This window comes from Schistocerca serialis, chromosome 1 (genome assembly GCF_023864345.2).
Source record: "Schistocerca serialis cubense isolate TAMUIC-IGC-003099 chromosome 1, iqSchSeri2.2, whole genome shotgun sequence".
Classification (NCBI taxonomy): domain Eukaryota; kingdom Metazoa; phylum Arthropoda; class Insecta; order Orthoptera; family Acrididae; genus Schistocerca; species Schistocerca serialis.
Window position 1 is genome coordinate 1,024,564,816 of NC_064638.1, and position 21,740 is coordinate 1,024,586,555.

The 21,740-nt window shown below is 40.4% G+C and overlaps 1 protein-coding gene across 2 annotated transcripts in view; it reads left to right on the forward strand.

Moving 5' to 3' along the window:
* The window catches only part of LOC126413585 (protein GPR107), a 186,387-nt gene that overhangs the window by 81,448 nt on the left and 83,199 nt on the right, over positions 1 to 21,740 (forward strand). Inside the window, exons 5-6 of one of the 2 annotated variants that reach the window (XM_050083277.1) lie at positions 15,570 to 15,655; positions 19,958 to 20,062. In XM_050083277.1, the coding sequence (XP_049939234.1) occupies positions 15,570 to 15,655; positions 19,958 to 20,062 (191 nt within the window). Of the gene's footprint in view, positions 1 to 15,566; positions 15,656 to 19,957; positions 20,063 to 21,740 lie in introns of both variants that reach the window. The other variant, XM_050083276.1, reaches the window with a different exon arrangement.

Genomic DNA, 21,740 nt, shown 5'->3' on the forward strand with positions numbered 1-21,740 from the left:
CGTCGTAAGGAAACCCTGTGTCACCACACAATGCTCCAGGAGTACCACAAACATACAAATCCCCTCTTGATGAAACCAGCATCACACTAATACGCGGGCTATCCAGAAACTAACATCCATTTTGAAATAAAATATTAAGAGTGTGAGAAAACCAAATTATATAACATACACTTTAAAGGTACACTCATAAGCTACTTCTCTACATAACCGTCATTGAAATGAGGCACTTATCATACTGTGGCACAAGCTTTTCAGTACTGTTTCTGTAGTAATTTTCTGCTTGCGATTGCAACCACTGCTTTATATTGGCATGCATTTTGCCATAATTACCAAAATGTTGTGTAGTGAGCCATGTCTTCATTGCCTGGAAGAGGTGGTACTCGCTCAGCGCCAAATACATTCTTTGTTGTGGAATATGTGGATGTGGAATATGTGGATGTGGAATATGTGGATGTGGTTGGTGATGGGGAAGAACATAATAAGTAGGAAAAAGGAAAGGGTACCACCTATACAGCCTACTTGGTGGAGGGGAACTTACAAGGGAACCTCCCAATCGCACCCCCCTCAGATTTAGTTATAAGTTGGCACAGTGGATAGGCCTTGAAAAACTGAACACAGATCAATCGAGAAAACAGGAAGAAGTTGTGTGGAACTATGTATATTTTGCTTATTTCTTTCAAACTGAGTAGTTCATGCGCAAGATAGGCGACATCAAGGATAGTGTGAGCTCAGGAGTGCCATGGTCCCGTGGTTAGCGTGAGCAGCTGCGGAACGAGAGGTCCTTGGTTCAAGTCTTCCCTCGAGTGAAAAGTTTAATTTTTTATTTTCAGACAATTATTATCTATCCGTCCGATGCAAGGAACTGCGCCGTAGTATGGGGACGCTACACCTAAACAAACATCAAAACACACGACATCAGTCGACTGCAGCGCACGGAAGAGAGAGTATTCCTGCTAACGAGGCTCCCTGGCTGGCAGTTGACTGTTCGCTACTTTGGACGAGAGTGCATTAAATACGGGAGATGTATTCCGTGGGCAATATGAATCCAGCAAATATAGCTCGCGACTTCAATAACAAGGTCAATGAATATTTTCCGAACTGTAAGGAATCGGAAAGTTCCTTAAGGGATCGAACAATTGTCGAACATTTGTATGGTTACTTCCTACATTTTTTGATAAACAGTACGTGTGGTGATGACGATACCTTGCTGATTGCTGCAGGGCTGTATGTACCAGATGATGAGATTGTTGACGATCTGTACGAAGAACACGAAGAGGAAATACTGCGACTTCAGTCTGATGGTATTTCTTTGGGTTACATGAAGAAAATGCTCCAATACAGGTTACTGTCCAAACCAATTAAAAGATGCAAATATAGATTATGGAGTGAAGTAACAAATAAATTTAAGAAATTTAAAGGGATGGAGGAGAAAAGCACAATTAAATACTGCAAAGAAGTCATGGAACGAGGTGGAACCTGAAGACAGAAGTTCAGTGAACTAGAAAACCATGTATACCGACAATTTATTAAAGCCAGAAATGAATTAAGTGCAGTGCATGACACAGACCTACAGATTTGGGGATTGCATTACACCAAACAAATCAGCCTGGACTTCAAGGCTTCATTTCATTGGCTTGTCATGTTCAAAAGAAAATACAAATTTACGAGCAGGAAGGTTATGAAATATGTAAGCAAGAACTACGCAAATAAACTGGAAGAACTTTTAGAGTGTTCCAAGACATTTGTCACAGACACTAAAGTCAGATTCCAACAGTATGAAGATGCACATATTATCAACACAGATCAGTCCGGTTTTAACTGTGAAATGAAATTGACCCGCACATTATCGTTAGTTGGAGAAGGCGACACGGATTGTACTGTAGACCAACTGCATGCCACTTCACCTAGTTATACCATACAGTATGCTCTGAACAAAGCAGGATTCTTTTACCTACATTTTATTTCTGTTTGCAGGAAAAAAATGGTGTATTTGGACCGCAAGTTCAGCAACATGTGAATAGGGTACTTGCACAAACGCCGAATGTCATTGTGAATTGCAGTGTGTCAGGAAAAACGGAGAAAAGACTAGTGAAAGACTTTAATGAACGTGTGATTTCTCCTTATGCGGACAAAGATTTTGCCTTACTCCTTGACAGCTACACAGGACAGAAGGATCAGGCATTGTACAATTTTAGTGTGGGAGTAGATGTGATTACCATTACTCCAGGTTGTACACCTCTTGTGCAACCATTAGATGTGTTTGGTTTTTGGCAAGTGAAATACTTTGTGAAAAGAGTCTATGATTTTGCGAAGCTGCACAGGTACACAGAGCAGTATTGTTTACGTGATCTTGTGTCAATTATCAAAGTTCAGGCACTCACTCATAATCAACTTTGCTCTCCAAAATTCCAGGACATGTTCAGATTTGCTTGGACATATACAGGATTTGATGGTCTACACACAGAAAAATTTAAAAACGTTAAAAACATATGTCTTGACAGAGCACAGGGAAAACAGTGTGACTGTGAAACTCTTGCATTCATTTGTTGCAGTTTATGTGACAAACTCTTATGTTTTCATCACAGTTTTGGGAGTGATTATCACATCCCCAAGAAAACCTAAATCGGGCAAGGTAGAAGAATCTTTTTACCCATTCGCCAAGTGTACACGTTAGGTGGGTTGACAACATATTCCTGTCATGTGATGCACATGCCGTCACCAGTGTTGTGTAGAATATATCAGACATGTTCTCCTGTGGAGGAATCAGTTGACCTATGACCTTGGGATCAACTGTTTTCGGTTCCCATTGGAGAGGCACATCCTTTCATCTACTAATCGCACGGTTTTGCAGTGCGGTTGCAAAACACAGACACTAAACTTATTACAGTGAACAGAGACATCATTGAACGAATGGACAGATCATAACTTTGCGAAAATAAGGAAAGTAAATTTTTCACTCGAGGGAAGACTTGAACCAAGGACCTCTTGTTCTGCAGCTGCTCACACTAACCACGGGACCACGGCGCTCCTGAGCTCACACTATTCTTGATGTTGCCTATCTTGCATATGGACTACTCAGTTTGTATATTTTGCTTATTTTTTTCATAGTTCCACACAACTTCTTCCTGTTCTCTCGATTGATCTGTGTTCAGTTTTTCAAGGCCTATCCACTGTGCCAACTTATAACTAAATCTCAGGGGGGTGCGATGAGGAGGTTCCCTTGTTAGTATTGAGGGAGCAAAATCATTTTCTCAAGTTAACTAACAGCCTGTTACTGCTCGAAAACAGTGAAATTGGTGAAAGAAAATATTAGAGATTACTAGTGTATAAAAGAGGACTTTACAAAGAGGAAAGTATTCTCAAGACTTGACCATTCCAAGGAGTGCCCTGATCTTGCTGGGCGGACAGTACGGATTTTGTGTTTCCTCAGGATTCTGTTGATCTTAGCAGAGACAGGCCCAGCATAAGCTAGAAGGGCTACCGTCCTGGTCTCTTCTTCTTATTCCTCTTCCATTGTATCAGGTCATCTGTTGGGATGTTATGCTTTGCAGATGTCCCTGGTTGGAATACCCATTGTCCTGGAATACTTATTGTAGATGTTCTAACTCTGCTGTCAAGCTGTCTAGGTCAGAGTGTGTCTTGGCTTAGTGTACAAGTGTTTTGAATGTCTTGTTCTTCTGTACTAGGTGGTGACAGCTGTTGGCCTGTTGATATAAGTCGGTGTGTTGGCTTCCTATACACAATGTGGCCATCTGCCTTCCTCTTCACCAGAACATTCAGAAACAGCAGTTGACCATCATTCTCTAGTTTCATGGTGAACTTAATGTTGGAACATCTTAAGTTCAGATGGTCTAGGACCTCATCCAGTCTTTTCCAATCGTTCTGCCAGAAACCGAATATGTCATCTTCATATCTGAAGAAACACGTCAGCTAGTAGGCAGCAGTTGTAAGGACCTCATCCTTGAATTTCTCCATAAGATAAGGAGCAACATCAACCACCTGAAAACTTAGGCATCACACAACCTCGGAGCAGATATAATATGGAACACTACATGGCAGCTACCGCCACAAGAGATAATTGCAGGGTGCACAGACATAATGTGCAACCCCAATAGGAGCCTAATGCCTCTTGAGGTGCACCTGGCAGGCATGTACCGAATTCAGAATGCCAGGAGGATGACATGGGTGCAAGAGTAAGTCACAGCTGCTGCAAACAGCATAAGGAATGTCTACAATTTCATGATAGTGCTAGGAATGCGCCTGGTGGGTGTGGATGAAATGCAGAACAACATTTGCAGATGGGATAGGAAATACCTAGAGATGAATACCACCACAAGAAACACGCATAGCGAGTGCAGATGGTGTAGTGAACACCTGGCACTGTCCAAGCATAAATATGGGCCTGGTCAATAAAGTGATGAGTATCAGGAAAAATCTGATGAAGAATCACTGGGAAAGTCTAAGAAATTATAATACACTGTGTGATCAAAAGTATCCGGGCACCCCAAAAACAAACGTTTTTCGTATTAGATGCACTGTGCTTCCATCTAATGCCAGATAATCCATATCAGCGACCTCAGTAGTCATTAGACATCGTGAGAGAGCAGAATGGGGCACTCTGCGGAACTCACAGACTTTGAAAGTGGTCAGGTGATTGGATACTACTTGTGTCATACATCTGTATGGGAGATTTCCACACTCCCAAACATTCCTAGGTATACTGGTTCAGATGAGATAGTTAAGTGGAAACATGAAGGGACACGTACAGCACAAAAGTGTACAGGCCAACCTCGTCTGTTGACTGACAGAGACTGCCGACAGTTGAAGAGGGTCATAATGTGTAATAGGCAGACATCTATCCAGACCATCAACAGGAATTCAGACTGCATCATGATCCACTACAAGTACTATGACAGTTAGGCGGGAAGTGAGAAAACTTGTATTTTATGGTCAAGCGGCTGCTCATAAGCCACACATCATGCCGGTAAATGCCAGATGATGCCTCATTTGGTGTAAGGAGCATAAACATTGGATGATTGAACAGTGGTAAAATGTTGTGTGGAGTGACGAATCACAGTACACAATGTGACCATCCAATGGTAGGGTGTAGGTATGGCGAATGCCCAGTGAACGTCATCTGCCAGTGTGTGTAGTGCCAACACTAAGATTCGAAGGTGGTGGTGTTATGGTGTGGCCATGTTTTCCGTGGAGGGGGCTTGCACCCCTTGTTGTTTTGCATGGCACTATCATAACACAGGCCTACATTGATGTTTTAGGCACCTACTTGCTTTCTACTGCTGAAGAGCGATTCAGGGATGGTGATTGCATCTTTCAACACGATCGAGCACTTGTTCATAATGCATGGCCTGTGGCAGAGTGGTTTCACGACAGTAACATCCCTGTAATGGACTGGCCTGCACAGAGTCCTGACCTGAATCCTATAGAACACCTTTCGTATCTTTCGGAATGCTGACTTCGTGCCAGCCTTCACCGACCTCTCCTCAATGCAGCAGTTCATGAAGAATGGGCTGCCATTCCCCAAGAAACTTTCCAGCACCTGATTTAATGTATGCCTGTGAGAGTGAAAGCTGTCATCAAGGCTAAGGGTGGGCCAACACCATATTGAAATCCAGCATTACCAATGGAGGGCACCACGAACTTGTAAGTCATTTTCAGCCAGGTGTCCGGATACTTTTGATCACATAGTGTATGTGGTGTTCAGCCATATTGATCAAGTTGGTACCTGTATAAGGAGCTAGGCATTTTAATTGTACTGTGATAATAGATATATTCACTAATGAAGTCCTTCATCAATAATCCACTGCAATGTGATTCTTCAGTTTCTCCAGGCATATTTGTTGATTGATTGGAAAGTCCATGGGTGTACTACTGATTCATACTGTTCAACAGGCACAATGTTTTGCTGATGGTGGTGACATGCCCGATTGCTGAAATATTGTGCCCATTGGTGCGTTTCACCATTTTCCAAATTTCTTTAACTTTTTTGCAAATTTTTTCACTGGTTCATCTTGTGGACCCAGTTTATGTTGGAGCACATCGAAAGATGATGGCATTTTCCTACCATATATAACTTTGTATGGCGAGAGACCTGTTCCAGAATTAACTTTGCATTGTAGACACAGATGACTAGGCTCAAATAGACGTCCCAACTTAAATGCTGTGAATCAACATAGTGACTCAACATCTTAGAAAACGTATGGTGAACTTGTTCGGTTCGCCCATTTGCTTGAGGATGAAATGGACTGTTAGGTAACTTCTTAATTTGTAATAACTGACACAGTTGTTTCAGCAGTTCAGATGCAAAAATTTTTCCCTGATCTGTAATAATAGTTTCAGGTATACTGTACTTACATAGCCAATTTTTCACCATTGCTTGTGGTACTGTACTAGCCTTCTAATCAGGAATAGCTACCATAACCAGATAACGTGAAAAATGCTCCAAAATTGTTGAAACATATTTGTTCCCAGCAGGTATTTTGTTAAAAGGTCCCACAATGCCTAATCCTAAAAAAGAAAATGATCTATATGCTTCAGGTAGTCGTTATAACTCAATCTTTTGATGACTTAAATCTGATCGTTGTGTGCATGGAATACAGTTTTTACATATTGTGCTACATCATTGTGATGTGTCTTCCACCAGAATCTTTCTGCTACTTGTTGATCTGTTGTATGTTTACCTCCGTGACCTGATAAAACATGGTCATGGGTGTGATGTAACACTTCTTACTTCAGCACTGCAGGAACGACAATGTGTGGTCTGCACTTTGTAGTTCTGCATAGCAAGCATTCTCGTATTTCAAACTGTAGTTGCCTGCAAAACAAGGTGCACTCTCTGTCAGGTAGTTTACCTTTATCCAGTCCGTCTGATGAAAACCTATTATTTGTAAAGCTGCAACCTTTCTGCTTAACGTGTCAGCATTTTTAGTTGAAGTTCCTGATTTATGAATCGCTTCATAATCAAATTTACTTAATTTCAGTGCCCATCTCACCAGTCGGCTTGATGGATCCTTTAACCCTAGTAACCAACTAACTGAGGGAAGCATGGTCCATAATGACTTTGAATTTCCCACCATACTAATAACAACAAAAGTATGAAATTCCATATATGATAGCTAGCATTTCCTTCTCTGTTGTGGAATAATTTGTTTCTGCTTGATTTAACCGCCTGGAGGCATATGCCACTGAATGTTCATTTCCACTTATATTTTGACTTAATACACAACCCAACGCGATATAAGGTGTGTCACATGCCAGTATGAATTCATGTTCAAAACAGGAAACACTAAACACAGGATCTGACACTAAAATTTTCTTAAGTTTCTCAAAAGCCTCATGACACTGTGGTGACCATTGGAAACCAGCTCCTTTCTTAAGCAACCTGGTTAATGGTCATGCAATTCAGCAAAACCCTTTACAAATTTATGATAGTAATTACATAAACCAAGATAAGATTGCAGTTGCTTATTAGTCTTTGGCACTGGAAAGTCACATATGGCTGATATAAATCTCGGATCTGTTTTGACTCCCTCTCTTGTAATAATATGCCCTAGATACATTGCTCTTGGAAAATGACATTTCTCTACACTTAAAGTAAGACATGCTGCTCATAACCTACTAAACAGGAGTGCTAGTTCTGCAAGGTTCGCAGGAGAGCTTCTGTAAAGTTTGGAAGGTAGGAGGTGAGATACTGGCAGAAGTAAAGCTGTGAGTACTGGACGTGAGTCGTGCTTTGGTAGCTCAGTTGGTAGAGCACTTGCCCGCGAAAGGCAAAGGTCCCGAGCCATGTCTCCGCTATATCCTTTCTTTCAGGAGTGCTAGTTCTGCAAGGTTCGCAGGAGAGCTTCTGTAAAGTTTGGAAGGTAGGAGGCGAGATACTGGCAGAAGTAAAGCTGTGAGTACCGGGCGTGAGTCGTGCTTCGGTAGCTCAGTTGGTAGAGCACTTGCCCGCGAAAGACAAAGGTCCCGAGTTCGAGTCTCGGTCGGGCACACTGTTTTAATCTGCCAGGAAGTTTCATTTCATTTAAACTTTTAATGTGTTTTTCCATTGCTTTTGAATATACTATTACATCATCCAGGTAGAGCAAAAAAATTTAGGGCTTTAAACCAAGAAAGACACGATCCAGTAACCTTTGAAAAGCATCAGGAGCATTCTTCCAGCAGGACGTCATTCTCCGATGTTGGTAGTGTCCAGAATTGGTGGTGAATGCAGTTTTATGTCTATAATCTTGAAACCCTTCTAGCTAGTGGTAACCACTTCGAATGTCTATCGTTAAAAAATACTTACAATTTCCTAGGTTGTCTAATGAATCTGTAATGTTAGGGATTGGATATGCATTCATTGTACTTTGTGCATTTAAAAATCAATAGTCGCTACAAAATCTGTGGTTTTTTTTTTTTTTTATGCCATCAACTGACTTTTTGGGACCACGACTATATTGTGTGACCAAGCAATATCACTATGTTCTGTGATAGCTTCACACAGCTGTGGGTCAGTGAACTTGTGACACATGCTAATGAAGACAACTTACGAATACTGTTATGTAGAATTTCTATTTCCTCCATCCCATATCCAAATACTACTAAAATAATGATGAGAAGATATGCCTTCTACAAACTCAGACTATGACATAGCCACCAGAACAAGAAAAATGTTTTTGTGATGCTCACCACTTTGCAGTTACTGCTAAGAAGGCTGAATTCTCGCTACAGTGATCTCCTGGAAGCATTGAGGCGGAGCACCTCTGATGCACAACTTCAGATGAAAATAGCGGAGTTGACACTTCTGACGCTGATTTACGGAGGGGCCAAGTGGATGACGCCTTTGCACGATGTCAGGAATCATCTGGAAGTGCTCGTGGCACTAAGAAAACATGATTATTCAGTGAATTTTTTATTTTGCCAACTTTTACAAGGGTGGTGCACTTTTTGCTGTAGTTTTCTCCTGCCGTGGTCATGGACAGACTCTTGGTGTCAGACGCGCGCCAGTCCTTGCCCCTGTGTCCTAGTGAGACAGTTTTTCTTGCGTCGATACGGATGCTTAGCCCAACCTAGTACAGCATGGATGGCAGCTACCGGCTGAGGGAGTGTATTCGATCCCACTCCATGCCTCTTCTTCCCTGTACCACCCCATCCATGGAATGATGTAGGCGGCAGGCGTTGAACTCAGTACTGCTGGCTGGGTAGGCCCCACAGCCGGAGGTGCTTAGGCGTACCGTATGGTGGTCTGCCAGGAATCCTGGTCATTGTCTTTCGTCCCACACTCAGAGAGTACAGCACCTGATATTGCACTGCTGCTGGTGGTTCATTAGCTCTCCCATCAGTAGTGATTGGTGTGACACAGCATGAAGTTCATCAGCGGAGTTCAGCTTTGTGGCAATGCACTGCTGACTGCTACTGCACTGGTTGATCTGAGACAAGGTTTACTAAAACTACATGGTCATGGAACGGGATGTCGTCGACACGGACTCCATTGTTCCCATTGACCTGAACTGTTCTCCTCTACTTGGAGCTGGGGCTGGTATTTAAAGAGCTCTCCATAGTTCAAAAATGGCTCGGAGCACTATGGGACTTAACATCTTAGGTCATCAGTCCCCTAGAACTTACAACTACTTAAACCTAACTAACCTAACGACATCACACACATCCATGCCCGAGGCAGGATTCAAACCTGAGACCGTAGCAGTCCCGCGGTTCCGGACTGCAGCGCCTAGAACCGCACGGCCACCGCAGATGGCTCTCTCCATAGTTCTGTGACGTGCGGTATACTAGTGATGTCTGCATGTGGCCTCATTATTCTGCTACCCTTGCTTTAATTCTCCATTAGCAGCTATGAGTGTTTTCCCTAGCCATGACTATTGCTTCTTGTTGCACCCCGTGGGCGATCGAGCGTACATGTTATTTTACTTAGTCACTGTCCTTTTTGTTTTCCTGCTGTGTGTGCTGTCTCTCACGCAGCTACTGCAGAGTTGCAACTGTGCTGCCTGTCTGTCGTGCATCACTGCTCTTCCTGGTCTGCCACTAATCGTGGCATAACCAGCCTATCTTACGTTAAGGTGTTCAAACTCAGTTACAAATTTTATAACTTGGAATCTGTATTACGCTGTGTCATAACAGTATCACAGAGGAGTACTTCAGACATCAGTCTCGGAAAGGCATTTTCCAAGATAGTTGTATGATTCCCTGTAGAAACTAAGTTTTTACTTAACTCACCAGCAGTGCTCAGAAAGTGATTCTTAAATACTGTACATATATCTGACTTATCAGTAACACAAATATTTTTACCACGAACTAACATTATATCGTTGACATTGTGCTGCTGACAAGACACTTCCTTCATGACCAACTATATGGTTTTCACTTTATCCTGAGAATTAGCTATTCTATTTGTGTACCACGTAACTCTTTGCCTTCCTAACAATGTTTTTAAGTGCCTTACAGTACTGTACTCTCGTTTGTGACTACTTCTAACGTTTTGATGTAATTCCCACTTTTCCCTATGTAATATCCTTATCCCACTAGTCAGCCAAACAGGCTGCTTTTTGTTGCTTGTACCCTGTTCGTATCATTCTAATGGAAAGCGACTTTCAAAGAGCATGAGAAATGTGTTAAGGAAAGCATTATATTTGTCATCTATGTTGTCGGCAGTACAAACATCCTGCCACTCTTGTTCCTTAACGAGGTTTGAAAAATCTGTATTGCCATTGGATTAGCTTCTCTTCATAATTTTTGAGTATATATAACAATTGTTTGAGTACAAAAAATTTTTAGTGTTAAAATTTGTGCATCATGGTCTGAAAGGCCATTTGCCCTTTAATTAACAGAATGCCCATGTAGTTATGAAGAATGAATAAAAATATTGTCTATGGCTGTGCTACTGTTCCTCTGCACTGTAGCTGGAAAAAATGCAGTCTGCATCAGATCACATGAATTTAGGAGATCTTCCAAAATCCTTTTTTGTGCACAATTGCATACAAAATTAATATTGAAGTAACCATATAAAACTAATTTTTGATACTTTCTATAAAGTGAACCAAGAACCCTCTCTAGCTTGAGAAGAAATGCTCTGACGTCAGAATCAGGGGATTATAAAGAAGAACAATTAGAAGTTTAGTTTCACTAAATTCAACTGTCCCCGCAAAACATTCAAATACCTGTTCAGCGCAGGGCAGAGATACTTCTACGGACTCAAATGGAATACTGGTTTTTACTTACATAACCACTCCCCCACTCCGCAAAGAACTCCTTGGAAAACAGTGAGCTAATCTGTATCCTGGTAAAGGAAGCCTATGAATTGTCAAATTATTCAAGTGGTGCCCCGACATACCAATAATGTCAGAGTCAACATCTATGAGCAGTTCACTCATTTTATCTCTAATATTTCTTACATTTTGATGAAATATGCTAATTCCTTCACTACTTGGATATCTGGCCTCCTTTGAAGGAGATTGCTTAGAGGGCCTGCCTTTAAGCATGGATACCTATCAGCTGACTTCAATATAAAAAAGGTGCAGATCTAACACCAACTACTACAGGAATTTTTCCATGATTGATGCCTCCACTGCCCACTACACTGACACCTGTAAGCTTTGCCAGCCTCCCCTTCCCATACCTATTGAGGTGCAGGCCATGCCAATGAAACCTAATCTATTGATAGACTCAGCTGGCACCACTGAAGCATGAGCCATGCCTCCGCCATCAGCACCTTCCCCAGCCCATGTTAACATGCCAATAGCAGCATTAAGATGCGTCCAATCATGATGTTGAAACAGTTATAGGAAGTGCACATTAGTACCACCAATTTGAGTAGCTAGCCGTTCATAGTGCTCAGAGCCATTTTTTTTAGCTAGCTGTTAAGCTAATTTGTAAAAGATAGGAACAGTTGATAGCAGCTGAATCAACCTGAAGGATACATCAACATGGCATACTTCAAGGAAGTACACTTATATTAGGACTTTTCTGTTCCTTGTGGATATTAATGATTTAATTGAATCCCAAAATTGCAAGGTTGTAATATGTATGTGGATGATAAATCCTATGCATAATGCTGCCAACAGTAGTGAAATCAATTACAGAATTCTGTCAGCTTACCTTACTGCGAACATGCTATTTGTAAATAAAGAGAAGACAGTGACAAAGCTATTCCTGCTTAACTATTATCTAAATATAATTGTTACTCCTTTTACACCTTCATTGTTATTCTGCTACACAAATAAACAAACATTTTTGGAAATAATTATTCACAAACACCTGCCATGGGAGAGCAAATAGGTCATATTTGTAAGAAAGTCAGCACAAACATGAATTTTTTAAAATGGATTTCAGCCTCCCTGAACCACGATAATTTGAAGCAAATATGTTTCACATTGATAAATCTGCATCTGCAGAACAGTATCGAGATTTTTTTAAATTTCTTTTTGTTATGTGGAAAGCCTGCTTTCTGGATTACAGACTTTCTAGAAAACAAAAAATAAATAAATAAATAAAATAAAATAACATAAAGGGACGGCAATAAGAGTGGTAGGTAAGGTAAACAAGAGAGAGTGTTGCAGAGAAATTTTCAGAAAATATAAACTACTTACCACGTGAAACTAAATCCAGAACATAATGTAATGAACAGTAATGTGAATAACAGCAACACACTGAGGAGTGAAAATTGACTAACACCTGATTTTAAGACAGCTAATTTAATATCTTGAAGAATAAACTGAAACACATGTTAATAGAGAAATGCTGTTCTTCAGCAGAAGATTTCAAACTATAATGCTGCCAATGTATAGAAAAGCATAAAAACTAACATAATAAACTGCAGACCAATATCGTTAACTTCATAACTTAGCCGTTAATGTATAAAGCCATAAGCTAGTTTCTGTAACAGAAAACTGATAATTTTTGATCCCTACTTTTTATATCAGCGCATATCTGTATCTTTTATTGGTAAGAGACAGTTAGTACAGCTTTGTATCTCAGCAGGCTTGTAAACTAAAGCTCTGACTATGTCCACTGATTTTTACGGGGGTTATCCGGAAAGTAAGGTTACAGGGCATGTAACTTTAGCAGGAAATGTCCATAGGGGAAGTTGGTAACGCTGCTGTGTGGCAGGAAGCCAGCAGAACGAACAAGCATTCCAAACAATTAGTAGCTCGTCAATTAGTGTTGTGGAGACTGTTAGAATTGAGCGTTCTCATTATGGCCCCTGCCAAATGCAGTGTGTGCTGTAAATCGCTACCTAAATGCTAAGGGCATAAATGCTGCTGCCATTCATCACAAAATTGTTTCAGCTTATGGAGAGGACATAATGTCAAGGCAGCATGTGACGAAATGCTTACGGATTTTCAATTTTGGAAGAACGGAAATTCATGAGGAAAACAGAAGCGGAAGGCTGTCTGTTGTGACTGATGATGTGGTGCAGAAAATTGAAGAACATCTACTCTCTGATCGCTATTCAACAATTGATGATCTGTGTGCAGTTTGTCCAAACATTTCACGAACTGTTGTTCATGAAATTGTAACTGACTGACTAAATTATCGCAAGTTGTGTGCATCTGGGTGCCCAAAATACTTACCAAAGCACAGAAAATGAACATTGACCATTTTGAGGCTGAAGGTCAGGCTTTTCTCAACTCCATAGTGATAGGAGATGAAAATTGGACTTACCACCATACTCCTGAGAGCAAATACAATCAATGCAGTGGCACCATACTCATTCTCCTTCAACCAAAGAATTTAAAATTCGGCAAACGGTGAGGAAAAGCATGGTTCATTGTTTTGGGACGGAAAATGGGTTCTGCTCTTTGCTTTTTTGGAAAGAAGTGAAATAATAAATGCTGCAAGATATTGTGATACCATGAAGAAACTTCGCAGAGCCATACGAAACAAACGTCGCAGAATGTTGACAACAGGAGTTTATCCCTTTATGACAATGGGTATCCTCACTGCTCATGCAACACAGGAGTTGTTGACTTCATTTGATTGGGATGTTTTAAGCCGCCCCTCTGATAGCCCAGACCTCGCACCTAGTGACTATCATCTGTTCACTAAATTGAAGGTACACCTCTATGGAAAATACCTGTCTGACGACGACGGGTGAAAATCAAAGTGAAGAACTGGCAGGAGATGTCTATGACACAGGAATCAAAAAACACATCCCATGGATGACGAAATGTATTGAGGTAAACGGTGATTATGTGGAAAAATAATGCAAGACCTATACTACAATGCACGTACATTTTATTACAATAAATTCATTTTTTGTTCTTCGGAAAATTCTTGTAAACTTACTTTCCAGATTAGTCTCATATAAGGACAGGAAATAGATAAATAAACAAACATACATTCCCCTTTCTTTGTCCAATTAAAGGGAGTTAAAAACTTCCCTTACACCTCATAAACATAATAGGATTTTGGATCCAGTTTCTCCTTAAGACAGGTTGTAAAAATTCACGAAATTTACCTAGTTAGAAAATTATATACAATCACGTAGTACAGCGGAGATCAGAAGTAATTTATGAACTTGCCTCTGTGTATTGCAAAATATTGTTTTTACAATGCTCTTTGTCAATTTACTATAACACTACTGTAAATGGAACCTGGGTGAAATAGTTTAATCTAGTAAGTAAAGTGCTAATTAATATCTAGGTGCAATGCTTTATAATTTTGTGAGTGAAAATGAAACATGATTACTGGAGAGAGCGTTACCTGAACTAGCCTATAATTCATACATGTAGTAACAGCCAAAGAAAGAATTATCATAGGTGTTCTGAAGTAATCCATTTGCTTAACTAAATTGCTCAATTGCAGTTGCTTTTATTTTATTATGGGGTCTATATATTTTCTTTCTATTGCAATGGCAGTTTTTGTTGCTGCTTCACTGTAGTGATGTGAAGTATTACACACTTAATATGCAGAGAGAACTGACAGAAAGAAAGCGAAAAAAAAAAAAAAAAAAATTTGTTACTCATTAGAATTTGTGTCCATGTAAAAATATTTTTCATTAATGATGCTGTGTATTTAGAGGGCATTTTAGAAGACACATTAAATTATTCAAGTGCATCTAGAGTCACTATTCCTTGAAATTTCCTGTATATTTGCCTAAGTGGCTAACGTGCAGAAGTAGTATGATTGCTGATGTTTGCCAGCCACTGTGGCTGAGCAGTTCTAGGCGCTTCAGTCCCGAACCATGCTATGGTCGCAGGTTCGAATCCTGCCTCGGGCATGGATGTGTGTGATGTCCTTAGGTTAGTTAGGTTTAAGTAGTCTAGAGGACTGATGACCTCAGATGTTAAGTCCCATAGCGCTCAGAGCCGTTTGAACCATTTTGCTGATGTTTAGAAAGAGATATGAAGGCATTACCATCTAACAAGCACAAAGAAAAATGCTTCATGAATGTGCAAATATAATCTTCATTTCAACTGCCCTTTTATTCAGTAGTATCAAAACTTTCTACTGTTTAGAACTAGATGAATTGCATTGAAAAGCAACATTTATAAATTCTTGTTCATAGAATACTTATCTTTATGTAATTTCTGTTGTGTCATTTTACATTTCAGCAGCTAGTACACCATCTGGAGGTTGTGTTCAGCAGAGCTTCAACTTGACTGTTCAGACTCGGGAGAATGAGAATTACTACAATGCTAATGTGAGTTTTATGGGCTGACTACTAATATAATAACAGAAAAAAGCTAAATGTCACATTAAAAAGGGAGAAAACCTGTAAATTAAAAAGTGAAATTAATGCACACCAATGAAAATAATGCACAGTAATTCTTCACTTTGTTAAAAATGCTGATAAATTCTAAAGTATGAGATATTTCCTTTCTTCCTTTCTCTTGTCTACCTCTTGTGTACTTTGATAAATTTATCAATTTATTGCAATATCATGAAGTTACCGTAATTTAATGACAGTGCTATATATATCTCCTATGTCTATCTTGGCTGTGTGAAAATTTAATTAAACACACAATATGGATCTGAAGAACTCAGTCGACTCCATGTATGTACCATAAAAAAAAGGGAAAAAAAGAAAGCCTACACTTTCAAGTCCAGAGGACTGCGCAATGCTGACTGGCCAAAATGTTTTCCTCAGCTATATAGCATCATTCAGTTGTGATATGGAAGGACATGGGATCAGCACGCTGCTCTCCCAGGTGTTGTAGATGTTATTGGTTTTCCAGAGTTGGTTGTCATAACTTCTCATTGAGGTAGCTCCTCAGGTGGCACCACAAGACTGATTGGACCCATTCCAGTCATGCCACAAGGAAAAGTCTCTGATGGTACCAGGAAATGAACATGAGCCTCCTCATGGCAGTCAAGTGCATTCACCTCTCAGTTTTGGGGACAGATCTTGTATGCACACTGCAGCATACAAAAGAGGCTGTTTCACATATAATGCAACCACTCTGTTTGGTGTTAGGTGGGTGCTGGTACTGAAGAGGTAAACTCCAATTGCTGCATAGGCTCTGGCCTATTCTTCAGACATTTACATGTGGCATATCAGTTTTAACTGAACTGGATGAGTTACAAGTGGCCTTGTCAAGAAGCCTAAAAAAATGTGCCGTTTAGCTAGTGTGTTGAATGGTCAATTCAGATCATGTTGCCTCACGTCATTCTGCAACTGGCTGTTGTGGTCTATGCATGATGGAGAGGTTGATCCTGAAGTGTGCTTTTTTATTATAAAGCACGGTTGCCCATTTATCAGGGTATGTGAACTCACAGTCAAGTTTGGAAGGGAGGAGTTGAGGTACCAGCGGAATTAAAGCTGTGAGGACGGATCATGAGTCGTGCTTGTGTAGCTCAGTTGGTAGAGCACTTGCCCATGAAAGGCAAATGTCCTGAGTTCGGGTCTTGGTCCGGCACACAGTTTTAATCTGTCAGGAAGTTTCATATTAGTGCACACTCTGCTGCAGAGTGAAAATCTCATTCTATAAATGCATTTGTTCTTTTGGTAAATTTTCTCATTGAACTTATACGAGGGTGGTTTGAAAAGTTCTCAGAATCACCTTTCGAGGGTCGTTTGAAAAGTTCTCAGAATCACCACAAGAGGCCAGCGCAACTAGTTGTTCACGTGATATTCATTGTATTGTTGCCTGTAAACACGTGCCATGTCAGTGCTCTTCGAAGAGAGCTGTGGTGGTGTCTTAGCCCTGTTGTTGTTCCTGCAAAGTGATTTGCAAAGATGGGAAAAATCGAGATTCGAGCAGTGATTAAGTACTTTGTAAAGAAAGATATGAAACCAAAGGACATTCATGCCTATTTCCAGAAAATGCTGGGGGGCACTGCTCCTTCATATTCAACTGTTGCCAAGTGGAAAAATGAATTTAAATTTGGTCGGGAGAGCTTGGATGATGATCCGCGCAGCGGTTGGCCAAAATGTGTCACCACTCCAGAAATCATTGCAAAAGTGCACAAAATGGTCATGGAGGATTGCCGATTGAATGTTTGTGAAATTGCCCACACTTGCCAGATATCATCCGATATCATTGGTATCATCACATTTTAACTGAAGAAATAGAAATGAAAAAATTATCTGCAAGATGGTTGCCGCGACTCTTGACAAGCGCCCGCACACGTGCTGTCGCCATGGCAAAATTACATGAACTAAGGTTGTCACATTCACCTTATTCACCTGATATGGCTCCGTCAGATTTCCATTTCTTCCCAAAACTGAAAATTTTTCTTGGCGGATGAAAATTCACTTCAAACGAAAAATTGATAGCCGGAGTTGATAACTATTTTGCAGGCCTGTAGGAAACTCATTTTCGAGATGGAATCAAGGTTCTGCAACATCGCTGGACCAAGTACATTAATCTACAAGGAGTCTACATTGAAAAATAAAAAAAGTTTCACTGATGTAAGTACTTTTTTTCTATTCCGTTCCGAGAACTTTTTCAAACCACCGTTGTAGCATTAATAGTTCGTTTGATGCTGCAGATGCAGATTCAGGAGTGGCCTATCTGGAATGGCCCACTTAGTGGTTTTTGTCTGAGTTTTTCGCTGAGAGTCCTGTTGGTGGATGGAGTTTTTAATAATTCACTTCGGTTGTTTATTTTTGTAACTTTCACAGTCAACTGAAATTTCCCTTAAACAAAACTCTGTGTGCACAGCTGTACTTTTTTAATTACCTGACCTCACAATAAACTACTACTTTGGACTGAACTGTATTACACAAACATAAACGGAAGGTACATGACTGTTGTTTCGAAAACAGATGGCCAATACATGGTGAATACATTAGTTTCTTGTTGTGTACCAATAGCCCTGCTTCTGCGAAATATACAGGTACTGAAATAACGCCTCTTAGTTTAAAATTTAACAGGTTAATTATATTCCAAGCTTTATATTTTCATCTATAATTATGTAAGTGTAGGATTAAGTTTCAGCAATATTGTAACACTGCATTAAAGGAAGTTTGAGCCCAAAACGTACTCTGCCATTGCTGATAGAGAGCAGAATTGTGCTTCGGTAAGTTTTGTACTTTACTGCTCTCCAACAGATGGAACAGGAATCTCCAAGTCAGAGCAATCTTGCCCTTACCCTTGCCATAAGAACCATACAGAAACTGACAACCGTAGCCCATTATGCAGAGCTTATGAGAATAGACAGTGTCAATGTGGAGTTGGCTCTAAGCATCAGAAAACTAATGGGAGAGTGTGTGCAACTAAATGTGCCTCTTCTAATCAGAGAACACATTCTCAAAAACAGTGTTTTATGCGCAGTTCATAAGAAAGTTGAAGAGTCTCATTTCTCCAGAATTTGACACAGTAGACAGACATTCTGGTTTACTACAAAATTCAGTAACCATATAAATTAATGTTGTTTGAATTAAACCAATGTGATACAATGCAGGGTGTTGCAATACTGAAAATATACTGCAAGGTGTAAAATTATGGTATGTTGTTTGCCAATGGCCTAATTTGGGCACACCCAAGTTAAAACAGTAATTTACAAGTCTGCATACTAAGGGGACCTTCCAGACTGATCCTTTTAAATTTTTTTGTGGTTATAGGATTGAAGATCATTAACCAGACATCAGTTTCCTAAAACAGTATGGTGCAATTGAAAAAATAAATATTGGCTTTGAAGATTAGAAGATATTCAAGTTTGTTAAGTATAGAACATTTGTCAACTATCACTATCATCATCAGTAACCCAGCATGTAGCATGAAAGTCTGGCAATTTCAGAGCTATATATTGAATCATAATTGTTTTCATAAAGATAATTTTTGATTGCTGATCATATGAAAGTAAATTAAAATTTGACACAAACATGCGGCATTTCTTATTGTTAACAGAAAAATATATTATATAAATCAATAATATTGTTCACTCTCCAGAAATAAAACAAATGTATTTTCTTTTCTTTCTGACATTTTGCATTTTTGCACCAAAGTTTAATTTATTGTGAATACTGGCATTTTCATGCAATTAGTGATTAAACATAAAAATATTTAATTTTTAATTAAATTATGATTCAGCAATTCTTAAATAACATTTCTGTTTCTTAACAAATATAGAATTTAAATAATAGTAAAAAAGTTGCTAGTGCTAGTAACAAAATGAACCAGCAACTTTAGCAATCACAGACTTACATTCTTTGCACTGTGCTACCAATAACTTTATTAATGGTGAGTTTTTTGATTTGGTTTGAGACTTGGGTCATATTGCCTTAGGAAATGACCTTCAAATTCTATAAGTATGAAGAAAACCAAAGGCAGCCAGTCTGTAAGGTCCCATTTAGTATAATAGTTCTGTTGTGTCTTAAACATTTTTTTTTTTTTTTTTTTAGTAATTTGAATAGTTCAAACAGTGAATGTTATTAATGCAATGTTTCTATTATTATTATTATTATTATTAATGATACTGAAGATTTCAGAGTGTAATTGTTAATGTTATGTCACACAGTCCATGCTGTGTCATTAATTCTTATTCTTTTCTTTTCTAGTTTTCTATGCGTGTGACCAGTGAGAGTGATGAAGGATTGTACAATCTGTACTTTCATAACTGTGCAAACTACAAGGAAGGTACAAAAGTGAGCTTAGATTTCACAGTAAGTTTTACATTTTGAAGTATTTGGAAATTTAAAATACATTATAAAGTTACTAATGTTTTGATTATTGATCCTTGTACCTTAAGTATGGTACAAATTACTGAAGAGTTGAAAACTGTTAACAGTTAAGGTAATTATGAACATAAAGTCTGAAAAAAATGGGGAAATAAGATGTATGTTGTAAATAAGAAGTAATATGTTCTTCCATCAATGCATAAGCCTTACAAATAAAAGTAAAGTTTACAACTTGGTACAACACGGAGCCATTTTTATAAGTGAGACAGGGTGGGTAAATAGCTGTACTACTTACACTAGTTCAATAAACTTCCCCTATGAATTCTATATAAACTCAATTATAAAACTTCGAGGGCAGAAAAAATCTTTATACACTCCTGGAAATTGAAATAAGAACACCGTGAATTCATTGTCCCAGGAAGGGGAAACTTTATGGACACATTCCTGAGGTCAGATACATCACATGATCACACTGACAGAACCACAGGCACAAAGACACAGGCAACAGAGCATGCACAATGTCGGCACTAGTACAGTGTATATCCACCTTTCGCAGCAATGCAGGCTGCTATTCTCCCATGGAGACGATCGTAGAGATGCTGGATGTAGTCCTGTGGAACGGCTTGTCATGCCATTTCCACCTGGCGCCTCAGTTGGACCAGCGTTCGTGCTGGACGTGCGGACCGCGTGAGACGACCCTTCATCCAGTCCCAAACATGCTCAATGGGGGACAGATCCGGAGATCTTGCTGGCCAGGGTAGTTGACTTACACCTTCTAGAGCACGTTGGGTGGCATGGGATACATGCGGACGTGCATTGTCCTGTTGGAACAGCAAGTTCCCTTGCCGGTCTAGGAATGGTAGAACGATAGGTTCGATGACGGTTTGGATGTACCGTGCACTATTCAGTGTCCCCTCGACGATCACCAGTGGTGTACGGCCAGTGTAGGAGATCGCTCCCCACGCCATGATGCCGGGTGTTGGCCCTGTGTGCCTCGGTCGTATGCAGTCCTGATTGTGGCGCTCACCTGCACGGCGCCAAACACGCATACGACCATCATTGGCACCAAGGCAGAAGCGACTCTCATCGCTGAAGACGACACGTCTCCATTCGTCCCTCCATTCACGCCTGTCGCGACACCACTGGAGGCGGGCTGCACGATGTTGAGGCGTGAGCGGAAGACGCCCTAACGGTGTGCGGGACCGTAGCCCAGCTTCATGGAGACGGTTGCGAATGATCCTCGCCGATACCCCAGGAGCAACAGTGTCCCTAATTTGCTGGGAATTGGCGGTGTGGTCCCCTACGGCACTGCGTAGGATCCTACGGTGTTGGCGTGCATCCGTGCGTCGCTGCGGTCCGGTCCCAGGTCGACGGGCACGTGCACCTTCCGCCGACCACTGGCGACAACATCGATGTACTGTGGAGACCTCACACCCCACGTGTTGAGCAATTCGGCGGTACGTCCACCCGGCCTCCCGCATGCCCACTATACGCCCTCGCTCAAAGTCCGTCAACTGCACATACGGTTCACGTCCACGCTGTCGCGGCATGCTACCAGTGTTAAAGACTGCGATGGAGCTCCGTATGCCACGGCAAACTGGCTGACACTGACGGCGGCGGTGCACAAATGCTGCGCAGCTAGCGCCATTCGACGGCCAACACC